Source organism: Callionymus lyra, chromosome 3, assembly GCF_982586985.1.
Source record: "Callionymus lyra chromosome 3, fCalLyr1.hap1.1, whole genome shotgun sequence".
Lineage (NCBI taxonomy): Eukaryota > Metazoa > Chordata > Actinopteri > Syngnathiformes > Callionymidae > Callionymus > Callionymus lyra.
This window is the reverse complement of record NC_141820.1, coordinates 35,946,493-35,974,320: the sequence shown is the minus strand read 5'-3', so window position 1 is coordinate 35,974,320 and position 27,828 is coordinate 35,946,493. Positions and strand designations below refer to the sequence as shown.

Genomic DNA, 27,828 nt, shown 5'->3' with positions numbered 1-27,828 from the left:
ACAGTATTACGATATATTATTCAACATAGATATTTACCCGTCACATAGTTTTATAAAGAAGTTAAAAACAAAATGGAAAGTAGACTCAGTAAATTATCTTATTTCAGCTAAACTTCTGTGTTAAAAGAAAAACATACAACAAGGAAGTATACTCACAATAATGTAGTGCTTTTATTAAAAAAACAAAACAAACAAAACAAATATAAAACAAAAAGTAAAAACCAACAGCATTTTTCATGAATTAAGAATTATAATTACAAACTCTTAAACGAGAGGGAGAAGTGTTTTTTGTTGACAAACTGTACACATCACAAAATGGCCGCTTGTTTGCCATATACAATGCTTGCATCTTATTTTGTGATTGTCTAAAAATAACTAAACAAATCACACAGAGAGATAGCACAAATACAAGAACAAGCATCATACAATGAGCGCTATCACAAAACGGAACCATTTATTATTTAAAAGATAAAAACAATAATAATAATAGCATGATACTGGACTGACAGTTTTTACTTTATACTCAAAAATATCATAACATTTTTCATCTTGGGTTGTTTTTTTAGTGTTCAACACTTTGCAGCAAAAAAACAAGGAGCACATGTCTCCTTTAAAAAAATATTATTAACAATATTTAGTGACAAAAGGTGTTGCCGGGTCACAGCCATGTCCCCAATGCCCCGATGTTGATGTGACATTCTTCCCGTTCACGTAGATGAATTTCATTTATAGGCAACAAACATCAGCATTCATTTTTATGTCGTGGGGACATTTAGAAAATCATTTAACTCCAAGTGTCTTCATTATAGTAAAACAAAATTATAATATTAGAATAATACATTTAGGGCTGAGTCCTGTACAGTACAATATTAGACAAAAAATTTAAGATATTGCTTTTGGAGACACTCTGATGTAAAGTGTATATCTATGTATAAATATATACATATACGTAACGCTCTTCCTCCCTCTTAGTGTCTCGTTGTAACTGTCAGTTTTACACAGGAACATTGCAGGTTGTCCCTTTTCACCAGAGGCATTTTAGGAGGACAAGAAATGTCATCAAACGTTACAATTGAAAAACTTTTGCCATGGCATCAAGGAGTATAAGTTCAAAGACAGGAAGAATAAATGTTGAACTCCATGCCTGCTTAAATATACAATTTACAACCCATCGTAGCTAAGAAAATAACGACCATCACGATACATTTCATGTTAACTGTTGTTTTCCTTAGTTTTCTTAAAACCGTTAATTGCCAACAAGCCCTTATTTTTTGTTGTTTTTCTTTTTTAAAAAAAGGTACATTTTCAAGAAATCTAAAAGAATACAGACACAATTGAGAATCGCACACACTCGCACAAAGGCGGCCCAAGAGTGCGACTGTGTAAGGCGTTACAGTTAAAGCCGGTGTCCCTCCCGCCGGAATTTAGCTGGTGAATCACGTTACTTCAAAACGAGGGCTGAAGCTGACTGAGAAGAATTTAGATCTCAAGGAAAAATGCACACACTATATCCTCACCTTACTCTCCACCCAAAAAAAGACCCAAATGATCTTAAACAAGTCTCTACTATTTTACATGAAAAAGGTAATTGATTTTGATGTAACCGTTTTGTTTTTTTCTTCGACTGCATCATCCAATACTGTATTGTGTTTTCATTATAGATACATAAGCTTCACGAGATCCACAGTACCAAAAGTGCAGTTTATATTCACCTCCTTTCTTTTTGCTGAGTAGCATTTAGGCAACCACTTCATCTTGTTTCCTCAAGCAGTCATTCTAAGTTGCAGCCAGGTCCCACAGGGGAGTAACTCTCCTTCTCTACAAACTAAAAAGAGTGGTGCTACCTGTGGCCACGTCTTCCCACATCTGTACAGTTCAGAGAGTCAGCGATTTATCCTATTTATCCACGATTCCTATGTTTTTGCATGATGAATAAACAAGATGTGGTTTCTGACAACTCTCAGGAACACCTGAAAAAGCAGAAATAGTAATCAAGTCAGCGTTTTTTCCAACCTGGCTCAGGCCTCTTAAGTGTCGGGATGACACAGTTTTGGAAGAGGTAAACTGGAAGCAGCCTCCTGGGAGGCATTGTAGTCTGTGAGGGTCGGCCAGCCAACAAAGCTTCTGTCATCTTCCTGCTGCATTCTCTAAAGGTATAAGGCTTTTAGCTTTTCAGGCAAATGGAAACCTCATTTGCTGAAAATAAAATCAGCAAATCCGAGTGTCCGTCGCCGCAGCCTCCGCCCTGCACCCTCTTCCAGGAGGTAAGTGACATCTATGGCTGTAGAGAACAGAAAAAAGTGGGCAATTAGCTGAGAAAGAAAGAGCTGAACAGACACTAATCCAAGCTACAGGGCTCCTCCGCACTCAGGTTTAATCCTTTAAAGTTGGAGGCCTTTCCTAAAAGTTCAGGCTGGTTTTCTTGCGGTATCAAAGTAGCAAAAGAAAACAACACTGTAGGAGAGGACAGACAGCTATTGACAAATAAAGTCACATTACAAAGCCTCTCAGGCAAAGTCTAATTGTTCTGGAGAAGAAGATCCACGCCCCTCTTAGGCTCACAAAATCCAGAGGGATAGAAAGATCCACAAGGGAGCTGTAATTTAAGACTTTGAAAAATCGTTTTTTGTTGCCTCTCCCTCACCGTTCTTGCTTGGTGTTCTGTGCAGCAGATTTAACAGAATCTTGTTGAGTCGTTCCCGTTGTCCCTCCCTCTTTCCTATTACTGGGTGGTGCAGGGGTGAGGGGGCAAGGGAGGATGGGAGGTCAGGCTTCTCTACCATCCTCTCAGTAGGAATAACATTCAGCTCCTTGCGCTTCTCCTGTTCCAGAGTCTCCTCTACTTCTTCTTCCTCCACCACAGGAGTCTTTTCTGGCAGGTGTTCGGGCAGTTTAGGAGTGGCATCCGGGGCCTCCTCTGCCCCTCTGCTTTCATCTGCTGCAGGTGGAAACTCCTCCCCACGCTCACAGTCGTCCTCCTCGCCACCCTCAGGGCCTTTAGGTAGTTCACTCTTCCAAGCAGATCGACCTCCATTCCTCTTGTAGTTGTCAGGAACGTAGTGAGGCTGCGAAACATGTTGGCATCAAGGTTTTAATTCTGTTGCTTTGTATTGAAAAACTCTTCCACACTTACCGAGAAGTCCCTCTTGGGTGTCAGTCGCTTGGGGAAGTGATTGAAGGCATATGGCTTGGTGCACACTGGGAAACGGTTTCGATGTATCTTGTAGAACAGGTGTGCAGACTTGTCCAAGCGGTAGTCACAGATGTAGACGTCCTGTTCTTTTACCCCTTTTGGTCGTCCTGCAGGTATGTATAGAGGAGGAATGTTTCAGTGTTGGCAAAATGATAATCATAATAATTATTGTTATAATACATAGATACGATTCATCATGGATCGCATTGCACGGACACATCTGAGATCAAGCCTATCAGAAATCTTTGGCTCCTGCATGTAGGATGCCAACACTTAAAGTGATAGTTCCCCTTTTCTTCAATACAAGATAAACATTAATGACAAGCATCAAAGAGGTATTTGGATGCTTTTAAGTGCATCATTTTGGACGAAGGCGAACACATGGACATTTCTGCCTATAACTCTAAAAGGAACAAATAACTCGGAAAAGAATCCCAACCTTTAGTTGACATTAGGCTTAGTAGAAAATGAGTAAAATTTTCAGAACAAAACGTTGCAGTGTTTGAGCTTATCACAGCTACAAAGATCAGGGGACAGACAACTAAAATATTTTTTTCTCAACATTTTGGAATGCCGTTATACAAAAGAAAGCAGTAAGTGAAGTGTTTTCTGGTGTGAGACTCTCTGACACAATGGCAGGTTACAAACAACAGCTCACACATAGTCACATCTACAGAAATATACAGAAATGTAAAGCACTTATCAACCTCTGTATGCTTTAGGACTGTGGGGGTCAACCCAAGCAAGCATGGGAAGAACATACAAACCACACAAAGAAATACTCAGGTAGTCTCAAGCTTGATGTGAGCAAATATATACAATAAAATATACATATTATTGAACAGATGATTGCACTCTTCCACTGCTTTTCTAGTTTCATTGTTTGAAAAACACAATACTTAAAAGTGTTACTATTTAAGGAGTCGAGCAAGTTTTCTCACCTTTGCAGAAGGTGTACAAGTCCAGGACACAGCAAGGCCCCACCACTGCCTCCAGGGGGATGATTTCATACAGTGGCATGCGAAACAACTCGTTTTGGTAGAAGCGTCGTGATGGCGAATGGTGTGTCTCATGAGGACGGAAGTAATGATGGCCAAAAGCAAAACGCTCCCCCCTATCACAGCAAAGCAATCATAGGATTAACAAACAAATTGAAAATAAAATCCTTAAACAACTCAAAACCTTACTTCTCATTCCTCCACAGTTTCTCAATGCGGAAGATGTCGAGCTTCTCCCGGTTGACATGAGAGAGCAGACGGTAGGACTGTCGGACAGGTTGACCCTCGGGTGAGCGCCTGCTGTCTCTCATCAGGTAAACACAGTCTCCTACACAGTTGAATCCATGACTTTAGATTTGCAGCTTACAATAAGTCATCCACAGAAATAGGAAATTTGATTTTACAAGCAGGACTAAAAGATAATTTAAATTTTAAAGGGTTCAACTCCTCATTAAAAAAACATATTTATTTTATGACTTCATGAAGAAGTGACTATTATTTAACAACCTATGTTGTTGTTGTGGGAGCTTTTTTAGATAGTAGAAATTATTAAGTAAAAGAATCCTGAAATATCATTTAAAAATAGGGCAGATCTCCCAAGCAATGTGTCCCTCAGCTACAGTCTGAATCAGCCTGTACTCTAATCCTTACATCTTCCCTCTCTTCCCTATGACTGACTTCCTGCTCACTCCTTTCCCCTGCCAATCTTGCCCTTCAACCTCAACACCAACCACAATATATGCAGTGGATAATATACCGAAGAGTTTGTTTGGATTCATCGCAACATGAACATGACTTGAATTTGATTACCTTGGTGAAGCAGCAGTTCATCTCTCAGGAGGCAGATGTAGTAGATAGATCCAGCCTGAGCATAACTTGGTTGAGGTACCATGGGAACCTCCTGTAGCAGCACAACATATGTGTAGTCAGTATATAAAGTTGCAAAAGGAATCTTTTAAATATTGTTAATAATATAATTTGTGTACATTGTCCACAGGCCGAGGGTCGCACAGCTCACAAAGGTAGTGTTCCACTTCATTTTCTAGACGCATGCAGTCAAAGTGCTGCCAAACCTGAAGAAACAGAAGGATTGAGTAAGCAAAACCAAAGAAAAAAAAATGGTTGAAAAATGACCAGGGACTGTAATCCATGACATTTTGTTAAATGTATAAGAAAAGTTATTTATAAAAAAGGGAAAATGTTAACGTATAAAATAGCTTAAATAACTTTAGTCTGCTCATATAATCAAGTGTTTTGGGATAACGCTTATGAAATGGCACTTTAAATACAATTAAATTGAATAATAATATAAGTAAATGATTCAGGGTCAGGGATCAGGGTTCCTACAGCTTGAGGCAAGTCCAATCAAGACTTTTTTTTTTAATACCATTTGAAATTAAATGAAAGACCAACTTGAAAATTGTTTAAAATAGAAAAGAAAAAAACACCACATCAATGATTGATTTTGAAGAATTATTGATTGATTTAGAAAAAAGAATCCCTGCACATTTCACACATGATTAAGGTTCAATCTGTAAATAACTTCACAAAAACATTATTAAAACTCAAAACTAACATAACAGCTTACTTATCAAGCATTCACTTTAAGACTTGAAAATGTAATTTAAGACATTTTAATGCCAATTACAGTTTAGAATCATTAACTTTTTAAGAATCTGCAGGAACCCTGAAAATATTTCCCCCGAACATAAAAATAATTGTCCAAACAACACAGTATTTCTGTTTATCACAACACTCTTGAACTCACCATGCACTTTTCACACTGGATCATCAGACCTTCATCCTTGTACATTCCACAAATGCAGCGTATGACATCATCGTCCTTGTCGTGGGACCCTCCATGTGTGTTATTAGGGTCTCGTTCCAGTGACTCAGAGCTGTCAGCTTCGCTAACAGTCTCACCAACGATCTCGTCGATCTGTACAGCGGCTTCGTTCCGTGCGCTGTAGTAAGCTTTCCGCAGCCGGCAGACATCTCTGCCAACAGTGGACTTTCTGCCGTAATATTTCTGAGGGGTAAAGAAGAAAGTAGCATGAGAAGAATTAAAAAATAGATTACAGATAAAGACCAGAAAAGCTGTTCAAAATGAGTCTCTTCAATAAAAAAAATGAAGAGGTTGGTCTGTGATGACTCAATTGATGGTTTAATTGTTCTAATGTTTCCATAAAAGCACAATTAATGTTCTCAGAGGACCAATGTTAACATATGCGGCACACTGGTGAAGCCTTCATGCTTACAAGCACTCAAAAGGGAGCCATGGAGGCTTGTGAAGTGGATCTAATTTAGCCATCCACTTCAAACCTGAAGGATGTGTAATCTCTGAGAACTCACAAGTGGCCCTTATCCTGAATTGTGAGGGTACATGAAGGTAAATCTTTTAGGATCATTAGTTATCAAGTAGCGTCACATTTTGAGGCCACGTGTAGTAGAGAGAGGAACACTGGAAGGCATTGTGAGGGAAGAGTGTTAGTCTTGCTGTGAGGGGGTTGACCAAGGGGGTGAACAGTTGAGGTTTTTGTGTGAACAGGCTAATCTCAACAGTAGTAGTTTCAATTACCTGGTGCTTTCTAGTCTTATTCAAATACAACAGCCTCATAAAACAATTAAACATCTGGGAAAACATTTATTTTGGACTTTGATTGTATTCATTTGTATCGAGAATTGCTCTGTTTACAAAGAAATATCGGTTTTGAAAAGAAAGGGTTCCTGTGCGATTCAAAACAAGAAAACAAAACAATCTTGGAGAACTCTGCTTACCTCAGCATTGCGGAAAACTTTGAGCATATCTGTGTCAAACGATTCAACAGTCTTGTAGTGTCCGGTGAGGATCTGCTTCTCAATGGTGCTCAGGTCCAGAGGGTCAGACACTTTCTCATAATACTGACTGTTCCTGTGACAAGAGATTTGTGATGAGACAATGAATTATCATGTGTGGCTTGAAACAGACGCAATTGCTACAGTGATCATCTTATTTCACTCAGAATTTGGACATTTATTGTAGTCAAAACAGCAGAGGCCCGGGCCCTGATAACATCACTCTCGGCTGCTTGAGATTCACAATGATCTGTGACGGTTTTGACACGAATGTATTGTGCGATGTGGGCTGTGAACACCGATGAAGCAGATTACACGGCAACATGGAAAGAGTTACAAAATAAATGAACCATTTATTATGCTGGTTTTGAGCCCTTACCTCTTGCGCGACGGGAGGTTGACAAGAGGAGCTGCAAGTGTCTGACCTGCTGAATCTGAGAAAATAAATTTAAGAAAAAGTTGAATTACCTCTGTAAATACAAAGTCTTGCAACAAGGAAACACTGACCTTTGTAGCTGGTTATCATATCACAAATCTCTTTGAAGATGTGTGCGAGGCGAGCAGTGCGAGTGACTTCTGTGTTTTCCTCTGCTGCTGCCAGTCTCCGCGTGCGCACAGAGCGGGACGTCTGAATGGCTGAGAACTGGGTCATGAATACATCTAAAAAAGGAAAAAGTATAGTGTTATTGTTAGTAAATGGTTGCCATTGTGATATATGGGAAATGGCCGAAACCACTATTTTAGGCAACATTTATTAGTATGATAAAATATACAAAAAGAATGTAAAAAAATACAATGATTAAAAGTTATTTGATAAATAATAATTAATTTTTAAGAATAAATGGGCTTTTTAAACACACCTGACTTGATGTTGCCGTCATCACGAATGACTCCTCCCCAGCGAGTGTACAAGGAGATGCTGCTTGATTCTCTTTCTCTCTCACCCTCTCTCTTGAGCATCTCCTGTTTCTCCCTCATCTTCTCCCAATTCCTCAGAAGGAACACTCGATGCCTCAGTACAAAGTTCCTGATAAGGAAAAGGAGGACAACATTACCTCTGAGGCTGCGTGCGTGCATGCGAGCGTGTGTGTTTATACCTCTCTCTGTTGGACATGGGCTTCATTAGATGAGGGTAGAACTTATTGGTGTCACTTGATTCTTCCTCCTGAAAACAGCAGCATAACTGTTAAAGGCTTGTACTGAGGAATCATTTTGACATAATTTTAATGAGAAAGATGAATAAAAACACAGTCTGGCAGTGACTCAAGGGCTGGATAACATCAGATTGTCCTCTGTACAAGGTTATATTTATCTGTTTTCATGGTTGTCAGCAATGCACAAAAGATTCATTACTCACTCGTTTTTTAAGCTGGTGTTTGGATTTTCGCTTCTCCTTGAGTCGACCCAGTCGACGAGTGCCTCCTGTTTTGGGTGGCAGGCCATTAATACGTTGGCTTTTCCCTCCAATGATGCCCCTGCAGCTCTCTGAGCCACACTGGCATACTTGCTGTAAGAGGAAAAAAGGATCACATTAAGTCTCAACTCTCAAATGACTTCTCCAAGAATCTTTTTTCTACATATGCTTTGAAGTTGTTGTACCTGTTCTTCTGTGTTGAACGAATGAAAATTGTAGTCGTAGGTGAGCTCGGTGCCACTGCTAATTTCCTTCAGAGCAAAGAGGCCAATTCTGTAGACGCCATTTACCGACCTACACAAGGGAAATAATAATGGTCAAGTAGATGATTTGAATTCAAATGTGAAAATAATCAACAGACAGGAAGTGATTACCAGATTTAGGGTGCATCAGAGCATTGAACATGACAACAGCAAGTTAAGAATTCAATATCATTTTTTTAATATTAGGGGTTTATCAATTGATGATTATTATGAGACTCCAACAAACCTGTAAAGATTTTTTTTAAGATTCATTCCTAAGCTACTCAAATACGTACTGTAACGATGCATTTGGTTAGGTGGAAGTAAAATAAACAAAGACGATATGAACAAGCGTCAAAATCCCAAAGGGTCGACGTTTATTATTAACAATCTCTATCGAGAGAACACAACTTCCAAAAGGACAGTCACTTCAGCTGAGGGCCCTGAACAAAAAAACACGTCTGGATCCCCAAGACTATGCCTCTCAACTGCATTAAAGTAACATGCCACCTAGTGGTCATATGTTATAGTAAATTAAAATAAGTCCCGGCCTAGCGATTGTTAAAGCACTTTACTTTGTTACTTTTTTAACAAAATCCTTTTAATAACAAATATCATGACACTTAACAACAGTGTATAAAAACAAAGTATTTTTCCTATGGCAATTTCTCTACAGTGAATAACAAATTAAGCCTAAACCTAACCACATAATACGATTTAAAACTCCAGTGAGACAACAGCAACACTTGTGAAGACATATTTCCCCATATACAGCAAGGTAAATCTCAAGAGCAATATAATAATATTATGAATTAATTAATTAATTAATAAAAAAAATATATAAAAGCCTTCAATCTTACTGCTTGATATACATTAACAGTTAAATTTCTAACATGCGTGTGGCTACAGCAGAGAATGAGAACAATTTGTAGGAACAATATGATTTTTCATTTTAAAGGCTCCAGTATCGAAACTTGATCAAGTCAGATGAGCTCTGCGCACTTTTGATCGTAATCATTACCATAACCATTGGCTTTTTTTTACTGATTGTAAACCAACAGATGGTATTTCAAGATTAAAGTGGTCTGGATTTGGACCAAATCTTGTGTCACTTTTCCGCAAATTTTGTGCAAATGCGGATTTATCTCAGTGATAGTATTAGAACCAATTACAAAATGTAGATACAATCAGATCAAATTGAGCGATCATCCAACTCTTGCAACCACTCCCGTCGCATTATCTGAATATCTCTTCTTTCACTAATAGAAGTGTTTTGGCTTTCTTCTTAGAATACAGCAAACTGTTGTATTTGTCAGCCGTTTGCTAATTTGTTCCTTCTGTTCAGGAAAAAAACTCAGGCTCAGCATATAGTCTTCCGGCACCACAGCTGTATCTAAGACCAGGGCATGTGTAATCTCTCTTCCCTGACATGATAGATGAGTCGTCAGGCTTTGTGCTGAGAATTCTCCACCCTTGAGATGGGGTTTTATTTCAGACTAACCATTTTTCCAGAAGACACAAACCTATTGTAATGTCCGCTGCCTGATTCATTGAGCAACCTAGATTTTAGTTCATTTAAGATAGATGAACATGAAGAGAAATATTAGTATACTAGCTGGTATATAATGTAGATAGATCGATGAACTTTATTGATATAGCTGTGAAAAATGGCCTACAAACAGGCGAATCAACTGATCAATATAATGCGTTTTTGGTCCTAATACAAATATTTGCATAGCAAAACTACCTAAATAAATCAACTCAGAAACTCAAATATTATTTAATATATATTTGAGAGCAAAAGATGTGCTTGATATCAAGTTTTGTTCTATTTTAATCAATTTTCCCTCTAAGCAAAAATTTGTTTTCGTTAAAGTTAAACTTGAGGTCAACCACGCAATGCGACTATAATCTACAGGAATAACAGAGACTCTGTGGACGGTGACCACCCATTTTGTTTGAAACGAGAAAATATCTTCATTTTGCCACTGCCAACATTCTTTTGTTGATAATTACAGAGCAGATAAAACATTCCCAATCTCGCCAAAATCACAAGAAAAACAATCAGCAGTTAACTAAAGCCTTTTGGAAACCACTTGTCTATTTTCCAGTTCGTTACACTGAAGTGAGAGGAGCAATTAGAACCCTTTTATTATGATTGCATGCTACTTTTGTTCCCAAGTATCCAGTTGAAAAACATTCTCTTTGAGTGATGAATTGCCTTCAAGTTTCTCAATCCTTCAAAAACTAAATTTCCAACATTTCTATATGCATATATTCCAATTATTAATCCTAAAATAAGAGTTTCAACATCATGGTTAAGAATATATTGAAGACATTCTTTTTTAAAGCAACAGTTTTCTGACATTTCTTTTTTTTTTGTGGGAGTTTGTTCTCATTAGCATGCACCTATTCTAGTGTCATTGTAATAATCTGTTGACCCAAAATCAGTCTTGTGCATAATATCGTTTCTACATTTTCTTCATGAATATTATTAGCAAGCTATACTTTCAAATACAATGTAGACTAAAAATACAATGACCGCTTAATCATTTCAGCATCACTTAAGCTACTTCATCATCATCTTCACCTGCTTTTTAAACAATCGATTAACCGGCTATAGGAAGCCCCTTTTATTTTTGAGTTGCAACTGTGAATCCAATTTACTTTTAAAAGGAATTAATGACTACCTGCACATCATCAACTCCATGAAGATCCAACTGGTACGAAAACAACCCACATCCAGAATAATAAAAACCTTTTTTATCTTACCCATCCTGAACTAATTGCAACCATAATAACAAAGCGTTTAGAAGGTTTGCCAAATTTAGGCCTACTGAAAATGCCTCCCAAAACAGAATGGTATTGAAGGTCAATAAAACAAACACCTACCACTTCTGCATCTCACAGTTGGGTTCACAGCTGTGGTTTATAAAGCGCGCCTCATTGCCCATCCTGTAGCTATCGATCACCATGCCACTGTCTAGGTTCAGGCAGTATTGGCCGCTGTGTGCGAAGTACTGCTCCATCATCCGACTCCTAAAAACAGAGTTAAGAAATAAGAATTAGAGCGAACACTTTTCAGAAACCATTTGAATGAACCCTAACCTGAACTCGTGCTCGCTGACAACTTCTCCCAGGTACTCGATGATGAACTGTCCGGATCGCAGAGGCTCTTTGGTGCGGATGCCCCATCCTTTTCCCTCAGCACGGAATCTCTCAAGACATTGTACCCAATCATGTCTCTGGATGTGCTGGTTGTCACAAATGTCACGAGACGGGCAAGTACTAGGAGAGCACTCAGCAAAGCTCATCCTTTGGACAAAGAAAAAGAAAATCATCTTGACTTGTTACCAAGTTCACATCTCTTTTTTTAATAATTGCTTGAGTATGAACTCAACGAATTCATGACCCTTTGAGCTCATTAGAGTAACAGGTGATTTGTAACATGGACCAGTTCTAGTCACAGCACTATTCTCAAAGGTTCAACGACTTTTTGAATCCTAGCTACACTAAAAATGAGCCAAAAATATGTGATTGAAAACCAACAAATAAAATATTAGAATAATTATTTTTTGACAAGGTAAAAGCTGTACTTTGACAAAAAGAGTATCACCAAAATCAATTTGTTTCTGTTTACCGATTCAAACAGTCATCCAGACAGCCTTTCTCAGTCGTGTCCTGTGGTGGTCTACAGTTGCATGTAGTTGTTTCGTAACCAGAGAGAGGTTTAACATCAACATAGACATCTGAGAGACACAAAGGTTAGATTGTGACAGACTAAAACACCATCAAAAACAATTATGTTTGTTGTATTATAATGAAGAAGTTGTCAAACTTTGACACTTACTTGACCTAATCTTTTTATACAAGGGGACATCAGGCCTCTTATGAAGCTGAAACACAGAAAGAGCAGGCTTAGATAAACATGCTTGTATTCACTAAAATAATTAGGTTTATTAACAAACCTGGTCATGTTTCCAGAGCCAGAGGATGTCATAAGGCAATTGGAAATCAATGCGCTTCTGCCTGAGGTACTTCCCTAATGATGAAAAACATTGTACAAGTTTGAGAAAAAAACCACAACATGGATACAACTGTCACAAAGTTTAATGATTTTGAATGATCTTGTGTATTTGAAACACTCACCAACATGTATAGGAGATGGAAACAATCCATAATCATGTTCTCCGGGAACATACTCCAGCTTCTCTTTCTTCAGTTGCACCAGCTGGCTCCGAGGACTATGAGGTGTGAGAGTGGAATATTATGTAGTTTCTGGACCCTTTCTTCTGACATCCCACATATAAATTACATAATGATCATGGATTTATGATGAATGAAGATTGTTGCCGATGATATTGTGATTTGTTGTGAGAGTTTGAATGGAAGGCACTCACTCTTCACTCTTGTACACGTCAGAATAAAGGCCTGCCTTCTGAAACTTTTTTTTGGGCGCCCTGGCTCCTCTCTTCTCTCGCTGGCCAGTTACTGGGAGGACTTGGGGACCTTTTTCGGTGGAGATGGTAGATAGGTGTTCTGTAGAGCAGCGGCTATCTGGCTTGCCAACCACAGAACTAAAAACAAGATATAGACTGTTAACTGATTTTTACATTATAATCGACAAGAATTGTAATACAAACATGATCAATTTTATGTCATTATTACTTCATTACAGTAGAGTGAGGTAGCTCTTAATTGCGCTACAGTACAAAAGTTGTCTTCAAGGAGTAAATAGAATAACAGAATATTTTCATAGAAGGCAAATAGGAAATAAACCAGGTTGTTTAGATATATGTTCAATCAGTTTAGAAAAGTAGTGAAAGTTGATTTCAGTTTGTTTTATTTCTGTTTTTTGCTTTTACCAGAACACATTTTAGAGCCCATGCAGAAAACTTTAAAGTTATAAAGTGACATATAATTTTTACCACATTAAGGTTTTGAGTTCAAGCTTCTTTAAATTAAAAAAAAATTAGGCATTTATCTAAAATTAAAAGTGGCATTAGAACTTACCCATGGTAGTGACCAAGCTTATCCTGGGTGAGCCAGCTTCTGCCTGATCCAGATTTTGATCTTGCCTCCAGAATTCCTGAATTCCCATCTCCATCTAAAAAAGTCACGACAGGCCCCACTACCTCCCCCTCTTCTAACTCATATTCCTCGTCCTCTTGATTTTCACCTCTCTCCCAATGTTTCCTCTTATGGCCTTTTCTTCGCATGCCTTTAACAACTGACTCTATAGCATCTTTGACGGTATCTCCTTCCCAAACACTTCCCACTGGTTGTTCTTCTACCCCTTTGTCCTTAAGTCTGGCTTGATTCAACTGAAGTTCATGGGGTGGGGATGATGGCGGGGATGGTAATGGGTTTTTTCGTGGACGTCCTGGGCCCCTCTTTTTCACCATGTTGTTTCCTGTTCGTGCTTGTCTTTGGAGCTTTTTGGCACGCAAGATTTTGTTGACATGGTAAAGGCTATGCTTGGATGGCTGCATTCGATGGGAGATGTGGTTTCCATTTCTTTCCAGACGAAGGTCTTGGGCGGGGGATTGGTGGGCAGCCAAGGGTGAACCATGGGTGTGAAAGAGAGAGGACTTGTGGAGAAGCATTCTGGGGTTGACTGGTCCTTCATGTCCCTCAGTTGCTGTGCCTTTTGCTTGAATACCTGGTGACCCTTTCATATAAAAAAAAAAAAGAAAATATATAGTTTGATTATTGTCTCAGAATGATGTAGCCTTTATAATCTTTATTTACAGTTGTGATCTGTAAAGTTGTGTTATAATCTTTTTATTCACAAGATTATTATAATCTGACTCCCCTGTCCTGGCCGGTCAGATGAAGATTTGCTATCTGCTTATTGGACAACATATAACTAGCTTCATGTCACCAGCAACACCCACAAATTTTGGCCAAATTAAAACACGTATATTGGTATACACACCAAAATAGGAATTAAGCAATAACAAACAACTATCTTTGCAGTATACTTCACTTAAGAATAATTGTAGGCACTTAATTCTTCTTGGTTTATGTTTCTGAAGCACTTTAACAACATATGCTTCAAGTCAAGGTTCAGTTGAAATGTGTTTAATAACAAACTGAGACTTGAAAACTACCAGCTCTGATCTTAGCAGGTACATGTATCTCAGTTCACATGTTGAAGAACACTATGAGTTTTGATCAATAATGCTTGACCCAGATACTTTTGCAGATTGACATGTATAGGTTTTCCCTTTTCTTTCCGATGTATTTCACTTTTAAAGAGTATAATCCCTATTATTGGCCCTTGCTGCCTCCATAGTCCAGCCTGTGGCCGCTGATTAATCCAACTCCCGAGCTCTAATCCAGGATTGCCCTTCCTTGAACTCTAACCTGTTAGCCATAGAGGGAACTCTGTGGTTCCCTGTTAACTATTTAGGAATTCTCACATAGAAGAAACATGCCACTTACATCAAGATGTAAATAGACAGAATGAATCAACCAAACAAAAGGACACACTGGAAAAATAAAGTAACTGCCAAAGGGGTGTAATTCTTAGGACAGAGAATCAAGTTTAAGTGTTCGGTGGACCTAACAATCAGACGGACATTCCGCCACACAATACACGACATGTGATATCACAATAATGTATTTTTTTAAAGAACACACAAGCTCTAACACAATGATATACTAGTTAACAATTAGATAATATATGTTAAAGATGTGTCAAAACAAACTAACTATCTGACCAAGAACAAATTGAAACGTATTTTATCTTAAACATTAATAAATGTTCGGGATCACAATATAGAGACAAGTCTTAAAGCCAGGGTGTACAGGCATAATCAGATAGCAACAGATCATTTCAGAAATCAACTCTCGCTATAGCTGTGTGTTATGAAATTGCACTTACCAAATTCACTTCTTTCAGCAGAACCCGAGCGGTCTTTCCTTAAGGGACGATCCATGTGAGAGAAGTTGGAGTTCTCTTTGACATCGTTTTTTCTGCCTTTAATCCCTCGTAGGTTAGAATGGGTTAAAGCTGAGGCAAACAAGTTTGTAAGGTTTGGAGATTCATTTGGCCCAGGTTCAATTTCGTCAGTTATTGTTGTTGGGGCCTCATCTTCACTGTCAGAACAACCATCAGGGTCTTCCCCTAATCCATCTGAAAAATGACCTTGAGCAGATGCCACATGATTCCTCAAAGGTTTAGAATATTCTGCATCTGAGCAGCCCATTCGAAACCAGGACTCTGGATGTTGAGTTTTTGAACTGCTACTAAGCGTAAGCCTTGATGGACCAAGACATGAGTTTTCTTTGCGCTTGTACCTCTCAGCAGATGAGGAGGACGAAGATGATGGTGAGTTGGCAGAAGTGGGGGCTCCTTGCTTGCTGGTGCTTTTACTGGATGGATCTCGTCCGAAGCGACATCGCTGTAAAGACTCTGTCATTCCTAAACTGCCAACTCTTTCTCCTTTTCCAGCTTCTCCAACATCAGATAGTCCTGAGCTGGATGCACGTATTCCTGATCCTCCTCTCACTGTCTCCTCTCGGTCTTCCTCAGCACAACGCTCCCTGTGCTTATGTCTATGTTTGTGTTTGTGATGCCAATTAAAAGACAACTCAGAGGACATGGCAGGAAACAGAACAGGAGACCTCCCTCCTCCAAGGTACTCCTGTCTAAGTAGCTTATGTTTCTTCTTGTGGAATTTAGTTGGGTTCAGCAGGAGATGTGATGGGTGTGGATGATGCATGTAAGAAGAGTGAGGTGTTGGGGGAAATGATGGAGAATGGTGCGAATGGTGTGTTGCAGCAGAGTGAGGCGACTGGTGGTGCGGATGAGGAAAGAGTGCACTGGCAGGAGGATAACCTCTGTAATAGCTCAAACCAAGAGGTCCAGAGGAATAAGGAACACTGTAGGTAGGATGATAGAAGCCCCCACTAGACAGTGGAAATCCAAGGCCAGGTACAAAGGGTAACTCAGACATAGACTCTCTCAGTTTCGGGGGTCTTCCTCGCTTCTTTTTCAAGTCAGGTTTACGAACATAGTGCAAAGGATCGCAGGAGTAAGCAGGATGAGAATAATAGCTGCCAAAGTTCACCCTGAATATTGTTGGCAAAATATCTCTGTGGATATAATGGTGCGGTGGAGGACCACTTAATCCGCCTACACCACTGCTGATATGGCTGCCCACTCCTTGCACTCTGCTCGTTCCCAGTCCCATGCCTATTCCACTGCCATGGTGGTGTCCCATATTTCGATGAGCAATCCTTATTTCACTCAATCTCAGGACGATCTCATCCAGTTCAGCAAGAAAATCAGGGTCATGCCGCCGTGCCCGTAACTGTAGATACTTCTTCTTGCGTTTCCTTTTTTGTCTCTTGAGCTTGTCATAGCCAGGGCAGCCATGGTTGCGTCGTTTACATTTATGTTTATGCTTCTCTTTGTGTCCCAATAAAGAGGAGGGAGGAACAGCTGGGTGAGGTCTACGGGGATCAGGGGAAGATCTTGCCCCATGTGGGGATGGAGAGGGTGAAGGATGCTCCAATAGCACAGCAGAGTGCCGCCGTCTGCCTCTTGAATTAACACTCATCCCTGGACCCATAGATGAACCGATGACACCAGGCATTAATAAGCCACTGCCTATCCCCATTGGCATCCCAATTCCAAGACCACCTGCCCCACTAGCTTTTTCACCACGGTCAGAGGTGCTGTTGTTGTCTGTTCCTATACCACTGTCACTTGGCACAGTCTCTTCACTATGTGACTCACTGACAGGTGATGGGGTCGCTTCTTTAAGCTCACTGAGAGGAGCTGGTGAGGTGGGGTGAAGAGGTCTTGGCGGGGAGAGTTTGTGTTGAAATTGCTGTCTATAATGGTGATGGTGGCTATAATAGCCACGGTAAGATGCCTTTTTTTGGATAGAGGCTTTAGAGGACAAGGAGGAGAGAATGCCAGAATTACGGGGATTGGGTGCTGAGAAGGTTGGAGGAGGGAAGGAGAATGTGTTGTGTCTATGATGAGAATTTGAATAGTGAGGGTGTCCTGCAAAGTGAACAGAACCTGGCTCCAGGAAGCTAGCATCACTTGACGGACTGTGTCCTCCACTAGATTGGGACAAAGAAGGTGAGGGAAAGACTTCAGAAGAAGACAGACGATGCTGGTGCTGATGGTGGTGTAAAGGGGAAGTGTCGTTTGGAGACAAAAAAGGGGATGAGGGTGAAGTTGATGAGGATTTAGGTTTTCTTCCCCGCCTCTTGCCTATATAAATAGTGCCTTTTTTGCTGACATTAATTTGGGGTCCCAGTTTTCCACTAAATGCTGCAAGTGGGGACAAAGATTTGGTTGCATGTCCAGCAGAGCCACTCACCCCGGTTGTTGTGGTTTTGGGGGTTTCCTCTGATCCTGGGCCAATAAGGAACTGGCTCAAAATTCGCTTCCGCTTTACACTTTTCATTTTGTTGATCTTTCCTATAATAGTCTTCATTATAAGCTGCCCGTTTCCTTTGCTGTGAAACATTTTGTCCCTTGTTTCCCCTGCTTCTGGAGCCAACGTTGGAGGCTGACTTTCCTGTGGTAAATTTGGTGGTAGACGCTTTGGTCTCCCTCGTTTTCTAGGTATAGACTTTGCTAGATTAAGATCTACCTCTGGATGGAGTACAGGTGGGTCCTGTTCTTCTTTTGATTTTAGTAAAGATGAAAAGACCCTAGATGGAGCAAACTTTGAACTGATGCGCCCATGGGAAGGGGCATCAAGTCTTGGCATTTTGGATTTTGGCCTTCCTCTTTTCCTGGGTAGGGATGTGAACAGCTGGGACACTGAATTGTGAGCCAATGGATTTTGCTTCACCTTATTTGGATTGGGCGGCCTGCCCACAGGTCTTTTAATTGGTGAGGGAGATTCCATGTTTGATGATAAATGCATGCTTCGTTCAAATGGATTTTCTTGACTAACTCTGGAATTTACAATCCAGCTGTGTCTTCTTTCCTTGCGTTTTTTAAGAGGTTTGCTTTCCTGTTCTGCATCAGAATCAAATGATGAGTCCGCAGATTCACCTCTAAGAGGTGATAGTGGATCATTATCACAATCTGGTTCTGGCGAAGACGATGCTCTTCTTCTGCCTGGAGCAGGAGGACTTATTGTCCGACCAGGTCTACTTTCCCTGTTGGGACTGCGCTTGGATGGACTGGAACTCTTCCCTCTCTCAACTCGCTGTAACTGAGTACCAGGTATCTTATTATTCCCTTCTGGCTTTCCCAGCGCTAAAGAGGAAGTGCAACTGGTACTATTTTCAGAACTGTCTACATCTTGTTCCCTGTCACTAGCACTGCTTTCATCAACAAGAGCATGGGACTCCTGTGAAGGATCAGGGGACCTATGGTGACTGACAAAACTGACTGTCCTCTGCTCAGCTGAAGGAGTTGAGGTTGATGATGCTAAACAAGAGGATGAAGACATGGTGTGGGACAAACTGTGAATGGGGCGTGAATGAGGTTTATGATTATTATTATTACTATTATTACTCTTGTCACTGTTGTCTGTAGTTAATATTGGCATACGGCTACTACCACAGTTTTGTGCCGGACTGCTGCTGCGACTGCTGCTGTTACTACTGTTAAGGTTGGCGTTACAGCTGCTGGCTTGCCCACTTCCATCTGTGTCCTCCTTTCCCCGAGCAGTCATATTAGGTAGAATTTCCGAACCATCTCTGTTCCTGGATCCATATGGCCTACCAGGCGGTCTTGATACAGGAGGCGGAGGAGAAAGGTGCAGCATTCTTGAATATGTATTCCTATTGGCCAAAGCTCTGTCTCGTTGTTTAGCTGTCGGAGCCATGAACCCAGAATTTAGAAGTGAAGTTGCGGCATCGGTCTTCACCATTTTAACTGGTTTAGGAGTCTTTGGAGGGCAAGTTGCAATAAGTTGAGCCAATTTCTCAGTGACGGTTGGAGTGCCACATGCTTGTACTGTCTTGTCTTTATCCCTCTGATTATCAGTGTTGTAGGTGTATTGAGGTGGTTTAAGACATTCAAATGTGGGATCCTTTGGAGCAGGTATTGCTTGGGAAGGAGATGATGTCCGAGGGTTAGGCAATTGGGCAGATGTTTTCTTTCCTTGAGGCTGACTTTTGCCATCTGATGGAATGCGTTGAAGGTTAAGGGGTCTTTCAGAAGGGGTAGTTGGAGTTTTTGTCTCCACCTTCGTGCTAGACTTACAATCCATCTTTGGTGAACCCTGCAAAAAGCCAAATAGAGGTAGAATGCTTATTTATGACTACAAATTTACCTGACACTTGTATTCAAAGCAATTAACAACCAATCAACAGAACACCATCACCACCTAAGTGAAAACAAGCCCAGATCACTACACCAAATAAAGCCTTGTGTTTATTGCTTAATTTTAAAAAAAATGTGAAAGCTACAGCCATTTTCCACTGAGTGTTTATCATGTCTTCTAGAAGTCAGCTTTACCTTCCAAAAACAGCAAATTATCATCAGGCACTAGCACAATGAGAAACCCTCAGATCCAAGTCCAGGTTTATTGTATATTGTAATTCTCCTTCTGGTGACTCAAAATATGTATCCCTGTGATCCAAATATACAGTATATTATTAACATTATTATATAAATTTCAAGTAAACTGGATATAAGATTCATGAAATTGGTGATTAGCTTGTGGAGTATATGACCACTTTATTTGATTATTTAATTTAAAATTAACTTTCCTTCAAAATGAACATCCTCCAGATGTATTTGAAAATGACTTTTTATACACTTTCAGACCCATTTCATATATATGCACACTTAAAGTTAGAGCAAAGCTGGAACCACAAGTCCAGAATATGATTAAAGCTGATCAGATGAAGACATTTGATCCTCATGATAAGCCTGTGTTTCACCGATAGGAAGCGCAGACCCCATGTTCTAGGCGATTTATAGTCAATATTCCATCTTTTTTTATTTTCAGCACCCGGAAGTCCCTTGGTGCACAACTGCACCAGTACACCAGAAAATCTATTTCATGCCCCAATTTGAATATAATCTTTATAATGCCCAGGAGAGAATGTATGTTTTAAAGAAAACTAAACGTCAATTTTATTGGTTATTGTATTGATTCAAAATAATATATTTGTGCTCATTTTTTCTTTTCAATTTATACTTGTTTTATTTTTAATTTGCTTCATGATTTTAAGATGCATCAAAAGAATATTGCCTCCCATTGAATTCACTGGCTTCAAATCACTGGGAGAGAATAATTATGGTACTTATCAAATAAAACTGATTCAGAAAATCTCAGTCAAACTACTACTTGGGCAAGTAAGTTTGTAGTATGTGGTATGTATAGTAGAAAAGTAGTGGCCAAAGAAGTGTTTCTGGGAATTTCTGGGGGTGGAGCTTTACATTCAACTCAATGACACTTATAAGGGTCAGATTGAGGACATACAGGGAGAGCCGGAGTGAGGGGTCAAGCAGGGGAGGGGTTTATGGAACAAGGCCACAAAGTGAGAGGATAAACTAGACAGAGGGAATGGCGTGGAATACAAAGACCACTAAAGAACTATTTATGTTCAACTCTTTAGCTATGCAATTATGCAGTTATTACGTGGGCATTCTTGGTGGGAATTATACTTGAACACTGTTGTGAGGGAATTCCAACAACATTCACTTCGTATTGTCAAACTAATTGTTTATGATCCCAGCTTTAATTGAAGGTATAATGCAAATAGATAACATGATAAAAAATGGAATTTCAAACAAATCATTCAATTAAAACACTTGAAACATGATTGTTACCCTTTTAGCAGGTGCAGTTCCATTCACTTGGGAAGAAGAAGGTGTGGTACTGTTCCCAGGTGGTGTTGGTGTGGTAGCTTTGGAGGATGAAACTGCCAGAGCAGTTTTGGAGACATTGGGGCTTTGTTCCTTTTCTTTCCCTTTCTGTGCAGGAATCTGTGTTTTGTTGCTTAGCTTGTCAGCTGTCGCTGTACGGTTTCCTCGAGCCCCACCCCCCCCACGACTGGTGTGCCTAGCAGTTGCCTTGAAAGCTGGTCTACATACATAGTTCTCCAGGATTTTAGGAGGTTTCTTCGTCCGCTTTGCTGATTGGAGGCCAATCTTAAGTTTGACATTGCCCTCTGACAGGCTACTTTCCTTTATAGAGAAGTGAGACTGGTCACCATCAGCACCACCTTCCACACTAGTTCCTGTAGCACATGCTGCGACAGATCCATCCTTCTCCCGATCCCTCTTTGTCTCCTCTTCATCTTCTTTTTTCCCACATTCGCCCTCTTTATCCTGCTCTCCTGCTGGAGCGTTTGAGAGTGGGGGTGGAGTTGCCGTTCTCCCCTGGCTCCTCTGATCCATTAGAAGTGGTGAATGGTTGATTTTTAAACTATAATAGGTATTGAAGATAGCAGGTAGTATTTGACAGGAAACCAGAGATGGCTGATGGGTGTAACATTGAGAAAGAGTGCCTCCTGATAGTGGAGTGGCTTCTTGTACTTTCTATGTTTGCCCTTTCACTGTCCTCTTGCTGTAAAAGAAAAAGAAAGCAGAAGGGAAATTTCCCATTACTCACTACAGTCTGAAACCATTATAAGCATAGAATATCTGGAGAAATTTTTTTTTTAATGTTTTACATTGTAAACCGCTGTTTAAATTGTAGGAAAATGTTGTCGGAACATGATCTGGAGCTTGTAATCCATGCGTTTGTTTCTTCTCGTCTGGACTATTGTAACAGTTTGTTTTCATGTCTTAACAAGAAGGAGCTGTCTCGCCTGCAGTTAATTCAGAACTCTGCAGCGAGAATTCTGACCCACTCAAGTAGGAGAACTCACATTTCTCCGATCCTTAAAACTCTTCACTGGCTTCCAGTTTCTTTCAGGATCAACTTTAAAATTCTGGTTCTTACTTTCAGAGCTATTCATGGTCAGGCTCCTCCTTACATCACTGATCTGATCCAGCCTTACACCCCAGCTCGGGCTCTGAGGTCTGTGGATCAGAATCTACTTATGGTTCCACGCACACGGCTCAGGACCAGAGGAGAGAAATCTTTTCAGGCTGTTGCTCCTAAGCTTTGGAACGATCTTCCTCTCTCTTTGCGCTTGATGGAGTCTACTGACTCCTTTAAGAAACACCTTAAGACGTTTCTATTTGTTTAGGCTTTTCCTTGAATTTCTCGAACTCCTGTGTTGTTCTCAGTATTATCTTGACCTTTAAAGTATGTACTTTTTTGAGTATTGTTTTGATTGTCTAAGCGCTTTGTGACCCTGGTCTCGAAAAGCGCTATATAAATAAATATTACTTACTTACTTACTTACTTATGCAATTAATACGTGACCATAACAGGTAGGTAATGCCAAATTTAACTACATGTGAATCTTCTGGTCATACACACAACAAAATTGGGCATGGAACATTTACCCCAAACTTTGTAAAAGAAAAACAAGACGTTAATATTTTAGAAAGTGATAGCTCGATGTGTTGGTCTAAATTCTGTTTATGACAAGTAAGACTTCCTATTTTTATATGCATGCCTAACAGAGGGTTCCTGCATGATACCATGTTGACAACACAAATATAACTGTACCGCAATTTATTACCGGGCAAGTGTGGTGTGTTTCAAAGAGTAAGAACAGCTATGATGCATTCCATATCAGGGGACAAAAAATGTACAGACTTTTTACTTTAGTATTGTTCAGTAATCAATTAAGTTATTGAAGGTATTCGTACTGATTGAAACCCAGCCCTTATCATAACACCCACTAGATTGTCTGCCAAATTTTCAGATATTTTTACAGTCACTATAGATATAATTCACTTTTTTTTACACTCAAATCTGGACTTCTATTTTGAGGGCAATTCCAACACAAGCCAACGCAGAACCCTGGACACAAATCAATTATCAAATAGATAAAGACAACAATACTATAATATATAGTCAATTATTCAAACAACATTTCTCTATACAATGTAGTAATCACAGCCTCAGCATCAGAGGTCATCAGGTATACAAACATGTGATCTTGTGGTAATTTCACTTGCCCTTTTTCCAACTTCCAGATATTCCCTATCAATAGTGAATGATTCAAGCTGATTCAGCAAACATTTTAGGTGCCCCAGAAGGATAAAGTTACTGTGACCTCACCAATATTGACTCTTTGGGATTAGACAGAGGATCTGATCATCTTTTACAGACTTTGACAGGAGTAACCTAAGTAACTGACAGTCAATGCACACGCAGCTTCTGTGTACGCTACAAAGATCTGATAATCCAACAATTAAATCTGGTTAAAGTAAAGTCTTCCTAATCAACAGACTATATTAGACAGGTAAATAAAACCACCTGTTATGAAAAGCCAAAGAATCTAACAATACTAACTTCCATGGTCTACTGCCCAGTTACTTTCAAAGACATGGGTCTTATCATGATGTTTTTCTGTCTTAATGGTGAATCTGCAAATTGCAATACATGTCCTTCATCATACTAAAGTTGTTGTTGACTATCAAGCCACCCTCATACAGTTTTTTGCCCTTTTAAAGTATTCATTTTAACTGTTTTGATTGATAAGAACTTTCTGACCCTGTTCTGAGAAAGGCGCTTTACAAATAATACTTTCTTTCTTAGTTCACAAATGTATTACCTGGCGAATGCATGCTGCAAAAAAACAATTTAAAAAGTAGTCATCTTATGTTTTGAGGGTTTGGCTATAAGCAATGAGATTTGCAAATCACAATTATGAGCCAGTTTAGCACCATTATTGACTGTATACTTACTACGTAATAGTAATTTATCTTGTTCGGCTGACAAGTATCAGTCTCTGATTTGGCCCATCATTCATCTCCTGGTGGGCTGAGCAAAACCAATTTTCATAAATAATATCAGAAAAATTGTAAACTAAGCAAAACCTTTTCTTACTTTTATATATTATTTAAAAAACGTCTTCACAACAGAACAATCTGGTTAGTATCAAGTATTTTTTTTATTTTTTTTACTTTCTCTAAGGTTATTTTATTGATTTTCTTATTACAAACTCATTGTTTATTTAAAAGCTTACAAATAAATAGAAATACACTTCAAAGATGATTATTAAAACCAGTTTAAATGGTTTCAAGAGGTAGCTTATTGCAGGTATAAATAAATCTTATAAGGGCTGAAGAGTAAATACTTGTTGACAGTAAAAAAAAAAATGTTTTCCCAACATCTCCTTGTATTTTGCAAACAGTCAAAAGGCCCACAACCCAAGTCACTGGGGTCTGACCTTAATCAAAAACATGTTAAGTCCACCATTTGCCCCAACTCAGCTCTCACTCGTCATTGAAAAGGAGTAAATGCAGTAATCAGTTCTGTTTTCATAGTTTTAACAATTACTCTGCCAAAACACATACCCTCTGGCCGAGACTAGTGACATAAATCCAAAAGAAAGCCTCAAAGGGAACCAAAACATTCCTCACACCTCTAACAGGCAAAACTCCAGACTACAGTGACATTCCAGAGCAAAATGTTTTTGTTGTTTTTTTTCCTTGGATCATTCGGTTTGCTTAAAACAAATCTGATAATGATAATAAAGCTATGTTTATCTTTTTTACATGCTACAAGAGACAAACTTGAAAAAAGAAAACTGACCATAAAGGCTCTAACTTATAATATTAAGGATCATATATTTAGACAGGGAACCATTTACAAACAGCTAGAAAACAATTGTTTCTCTGGCTCTTTCCAACTATGGATGGAACCAGCCCATCCTACCTTTACACCAGCATTAGTCTAAAACATGTTATTTTTCTCTTCAAAAAGTTGTGAGACCAGTATCCACACAACAATGGATATGCGATGGATGGTAAAACAGGTTGTCATACCTGGCCTCTAGCAGTGATATTTATCACACCATTTCCTCAAAAGCTGACCTTTGATGCTTTAGGCAGTGCAGTACCATAGTTTGTGGCAGAAAAATGAATTTAGAGCGATCTGATTTTAGCCAATGATGATAACTACTGTATATGACCTGGTGGTCAATCTTCACACAAAAGAAAAAAACATGGAATAAAACCCTGATGTTAAATAACAGGTAACGTTATCTCTCTACTTCATTTCACAAAAATGCAACAGAATGATATCAAAAACCTTGATTTAACCGATCTAGATTCCATGCCTGAGAACTTAATGTCATTTTAAACAAAAGGCTTACTACTGATTGCCAACAGTTGTCTCGGAAGCATTTTGTAATGTTATCTTTCAGAAACATTGAAGCAAAATTATTCATCGTTTTTATTTTTTAAAAATCTGATTGGTGGTTCAGAAATCACCTACTTCCGCAGCATGTGCTTAGTAACAAACTACATGAACAAGTAAAGTGCTACATTAAGTTTTAAATTACGTGCAATTTTATACAAAACTAATATTAAACGTGAGAAATTAACATTACAATAGAAATCATCAGAATCAAATCTGATCCCTTTCTTATATTTCAGAAAAACATAATTGACATAGCAAAGTCCAGATCATAGTAAACAACTTTCTTTTACTCCCCCCCTCTTTCTTCCTTTCCTCCCCTTGAAACCCTCCCTTCTTACTTTTGCACACGTTCATAACTGCTGATTTCCCTTCGGCTACAGCAATAGTATCCACACCACCCACCCCCACATCATTCATAGGAGGGCTGGCGTCTGCCTTTGGAACTCTGTGTCACTTCCATAGCTCTCACTCCTTTGGTATTAGCACAGAGCTGAGGTGAAAAGAGGGGATTGTTGCCAAATTCCTTTGCTGGTCACCTTCTAAGCAAAGCATGCCGCGTCTTGAACTGTTGCAGAAGGACTAGAAACACCTATGCTCCATAGTTTTAGATCCTTATCAAAGCAACAGAAATAGCGCCATATGCAAGAAAACAGTCAGACCCCCGACCACAAAGGGGGCGCTGCGGGAGACAGGCTTCTAGCTCGAGGAAACCGGACTGGAGCAGAGACCCCAGACCGGAATGACAGGTGTCAGTTGGAAACAGGACCAGGCTCAAATCCTTGCCCTCCTCGGAGAAGGTGAACACGTGTCTTAAACAAAACTAGCGAGACAATAACTCAACGTACAACGCATTAGAATGAAGTGTAAAAATGATCTAAAATCAGTCAAAAAAGAATCCCTATATAACTTTAACGCCTTAGAGATGAAATAACATGCATTAAGAAGAACGAGCCTGAAAAGGCTTCCAGAAAAAAAAACATCAAATCTGTAACTCACCTCAGGTAATATTCCAGATATATCTTCCCATTATTTGGCTTTGTATCCTCTCGTGCATCAACGCTGGAGCCACATTTTTACTTCCAAGTGCTGAGGTACCAAAACACACAGAAAAAAACGTAATTATTGCGCAGCAGATTGAAAGTGAACACATCCATTCTTACGGGACAGGGATCTGCTTCTAGGTCAACGCTTATTAAAACCCACCAGCAGCAAAGAAACCTACTGTTCACCGCACATTTTTGAGAAACACTCCCGGGATTCTCCGTGTTTATACCTCGCTATGTTAGCTGGCTCTGGTCCAGTCCCGGTGAAAACATGTAGTAAGAGGCTCGTAGCTATACAGCCTCGGACCCAATAATAACAGAAAGTCACCGAAGCTGCCCAGCACCAGGCGTGTTGAGCTCTCGTTTCAACCGTAAAACACACGCTAGTCCAGGGTGAGGACCGGGATAAACGCGGTGTGACAGCGCCGGACTGATGCACAGATTCTCCGTCACATTCTCGTGTAACTACATCTCAGCTACACAAGCTAACGATGCACTAGCACGTTGGCCAAACGAGTATTAACCCTTTTAAATATATCCAGAAGAAAACAGCCCGAATACGGATGATAATACACGGGTGTGTATTCGGAATGGTAGAAAAAACAAATGCCGCGCCGTGTAGGTTATTAAAAAAAAACACTAACTGTCAACAAAATGGCGCCTGCGTTGAATCAACAGAGCTGGAACGAGCCTTCTTCGATTTCTTCCTCGCTGGGGTGTAATTCCACGATCCTGACAGCCGAGCGTGTCCGTGACCCGTCCAGAGATGCTCCCGAACGCACAGGGGCCTCGGCGTTAGCTGGGCCTGGATGTGTCAGCGCGGGCCTGGCTCGTTACTCGGGCCTCCATGTCTACTCAGCCCGCTACTGTGTCAGTACAACACGGGTCTC

General features: G+C 39.7%; 1 protein-coding gene across 1 annotated transcript; it reads right to left on the bottom strand.

Annotated features, from left to right (window-relative positions):
- Positions 1-152: 152 nt before the first annotated feature.
- On the bottom strand, positions 153-27,828 carry ash1l (ASH1 like histone lysine methyltransferase). The gene is made up of 27 exons (XM_087787743.1): positions 27,583-27,828; positions 26,892-26,981; positions 21,455-22,193; positions 15,572-19,895; positions 13,696-14,353; positions 13,083-13,259; positions 12,832-12,926; positions 12,651-12,724; positions 12,533-12,578; positions 12,323-12,431; positions 11,791-11,997; positions 11,575-11,721; positions 8,626-8,734; positions 8,384-8,533; positions 8,124-8,191; positions 7,887-8,053; positions 7,534-7,686; positions 7,406-7,460; positions 6,970-7,102; positions 5,960-6,220; positions 5,178-5,264; positions 5,002-5,092; positions 4,381-4,519; positions 4,135-4,307; positions 3,134-3,300; positions 2,645-3,065; positions 153-2,281 (listed from the first exon to the last, which is right to left on the bottom strand). Exons 3-27 carry the CDS (start codon positions 22,022-22,024, stop codon positions 2,190-2,192), a joined length of 8,673 nt encoding a protein of 2,890 aa, XP_087643869.1. The 5' UTR covers positions 22,025-22,193; positions 26,892-26,981; positions 27,583-27,828; the 3' UTR covers positions 153-2,189.

What these genes read in the sequence shown, in the direction of transcription:
- ash1l (XM_087787743.1), bottom strand. Translation starts at nt 22,024, where the DNA reads ATGGATCAGAGGAGCCAGGGGAGAACGGCAACTCCACCCCCACTCTCA. An exon ending in TATGATAACCAGCTACAAAG is followed by an intron (nt 7,461 to 7,533) that starts GTCAGTGTTTCC and finishes TTATTTTCTCAG; the next exon opens with ATTCAGCAGGTCAGACACTT. An exon ending in ACCCTCGGCCTGTGGACAAT is followed by an intron (nt 5,093 to 5,177) that starts GTACACAAATTA and finishes GTGCTGCTACAG; the next exon opens with GAGGTTCCCATGGTACCTCA.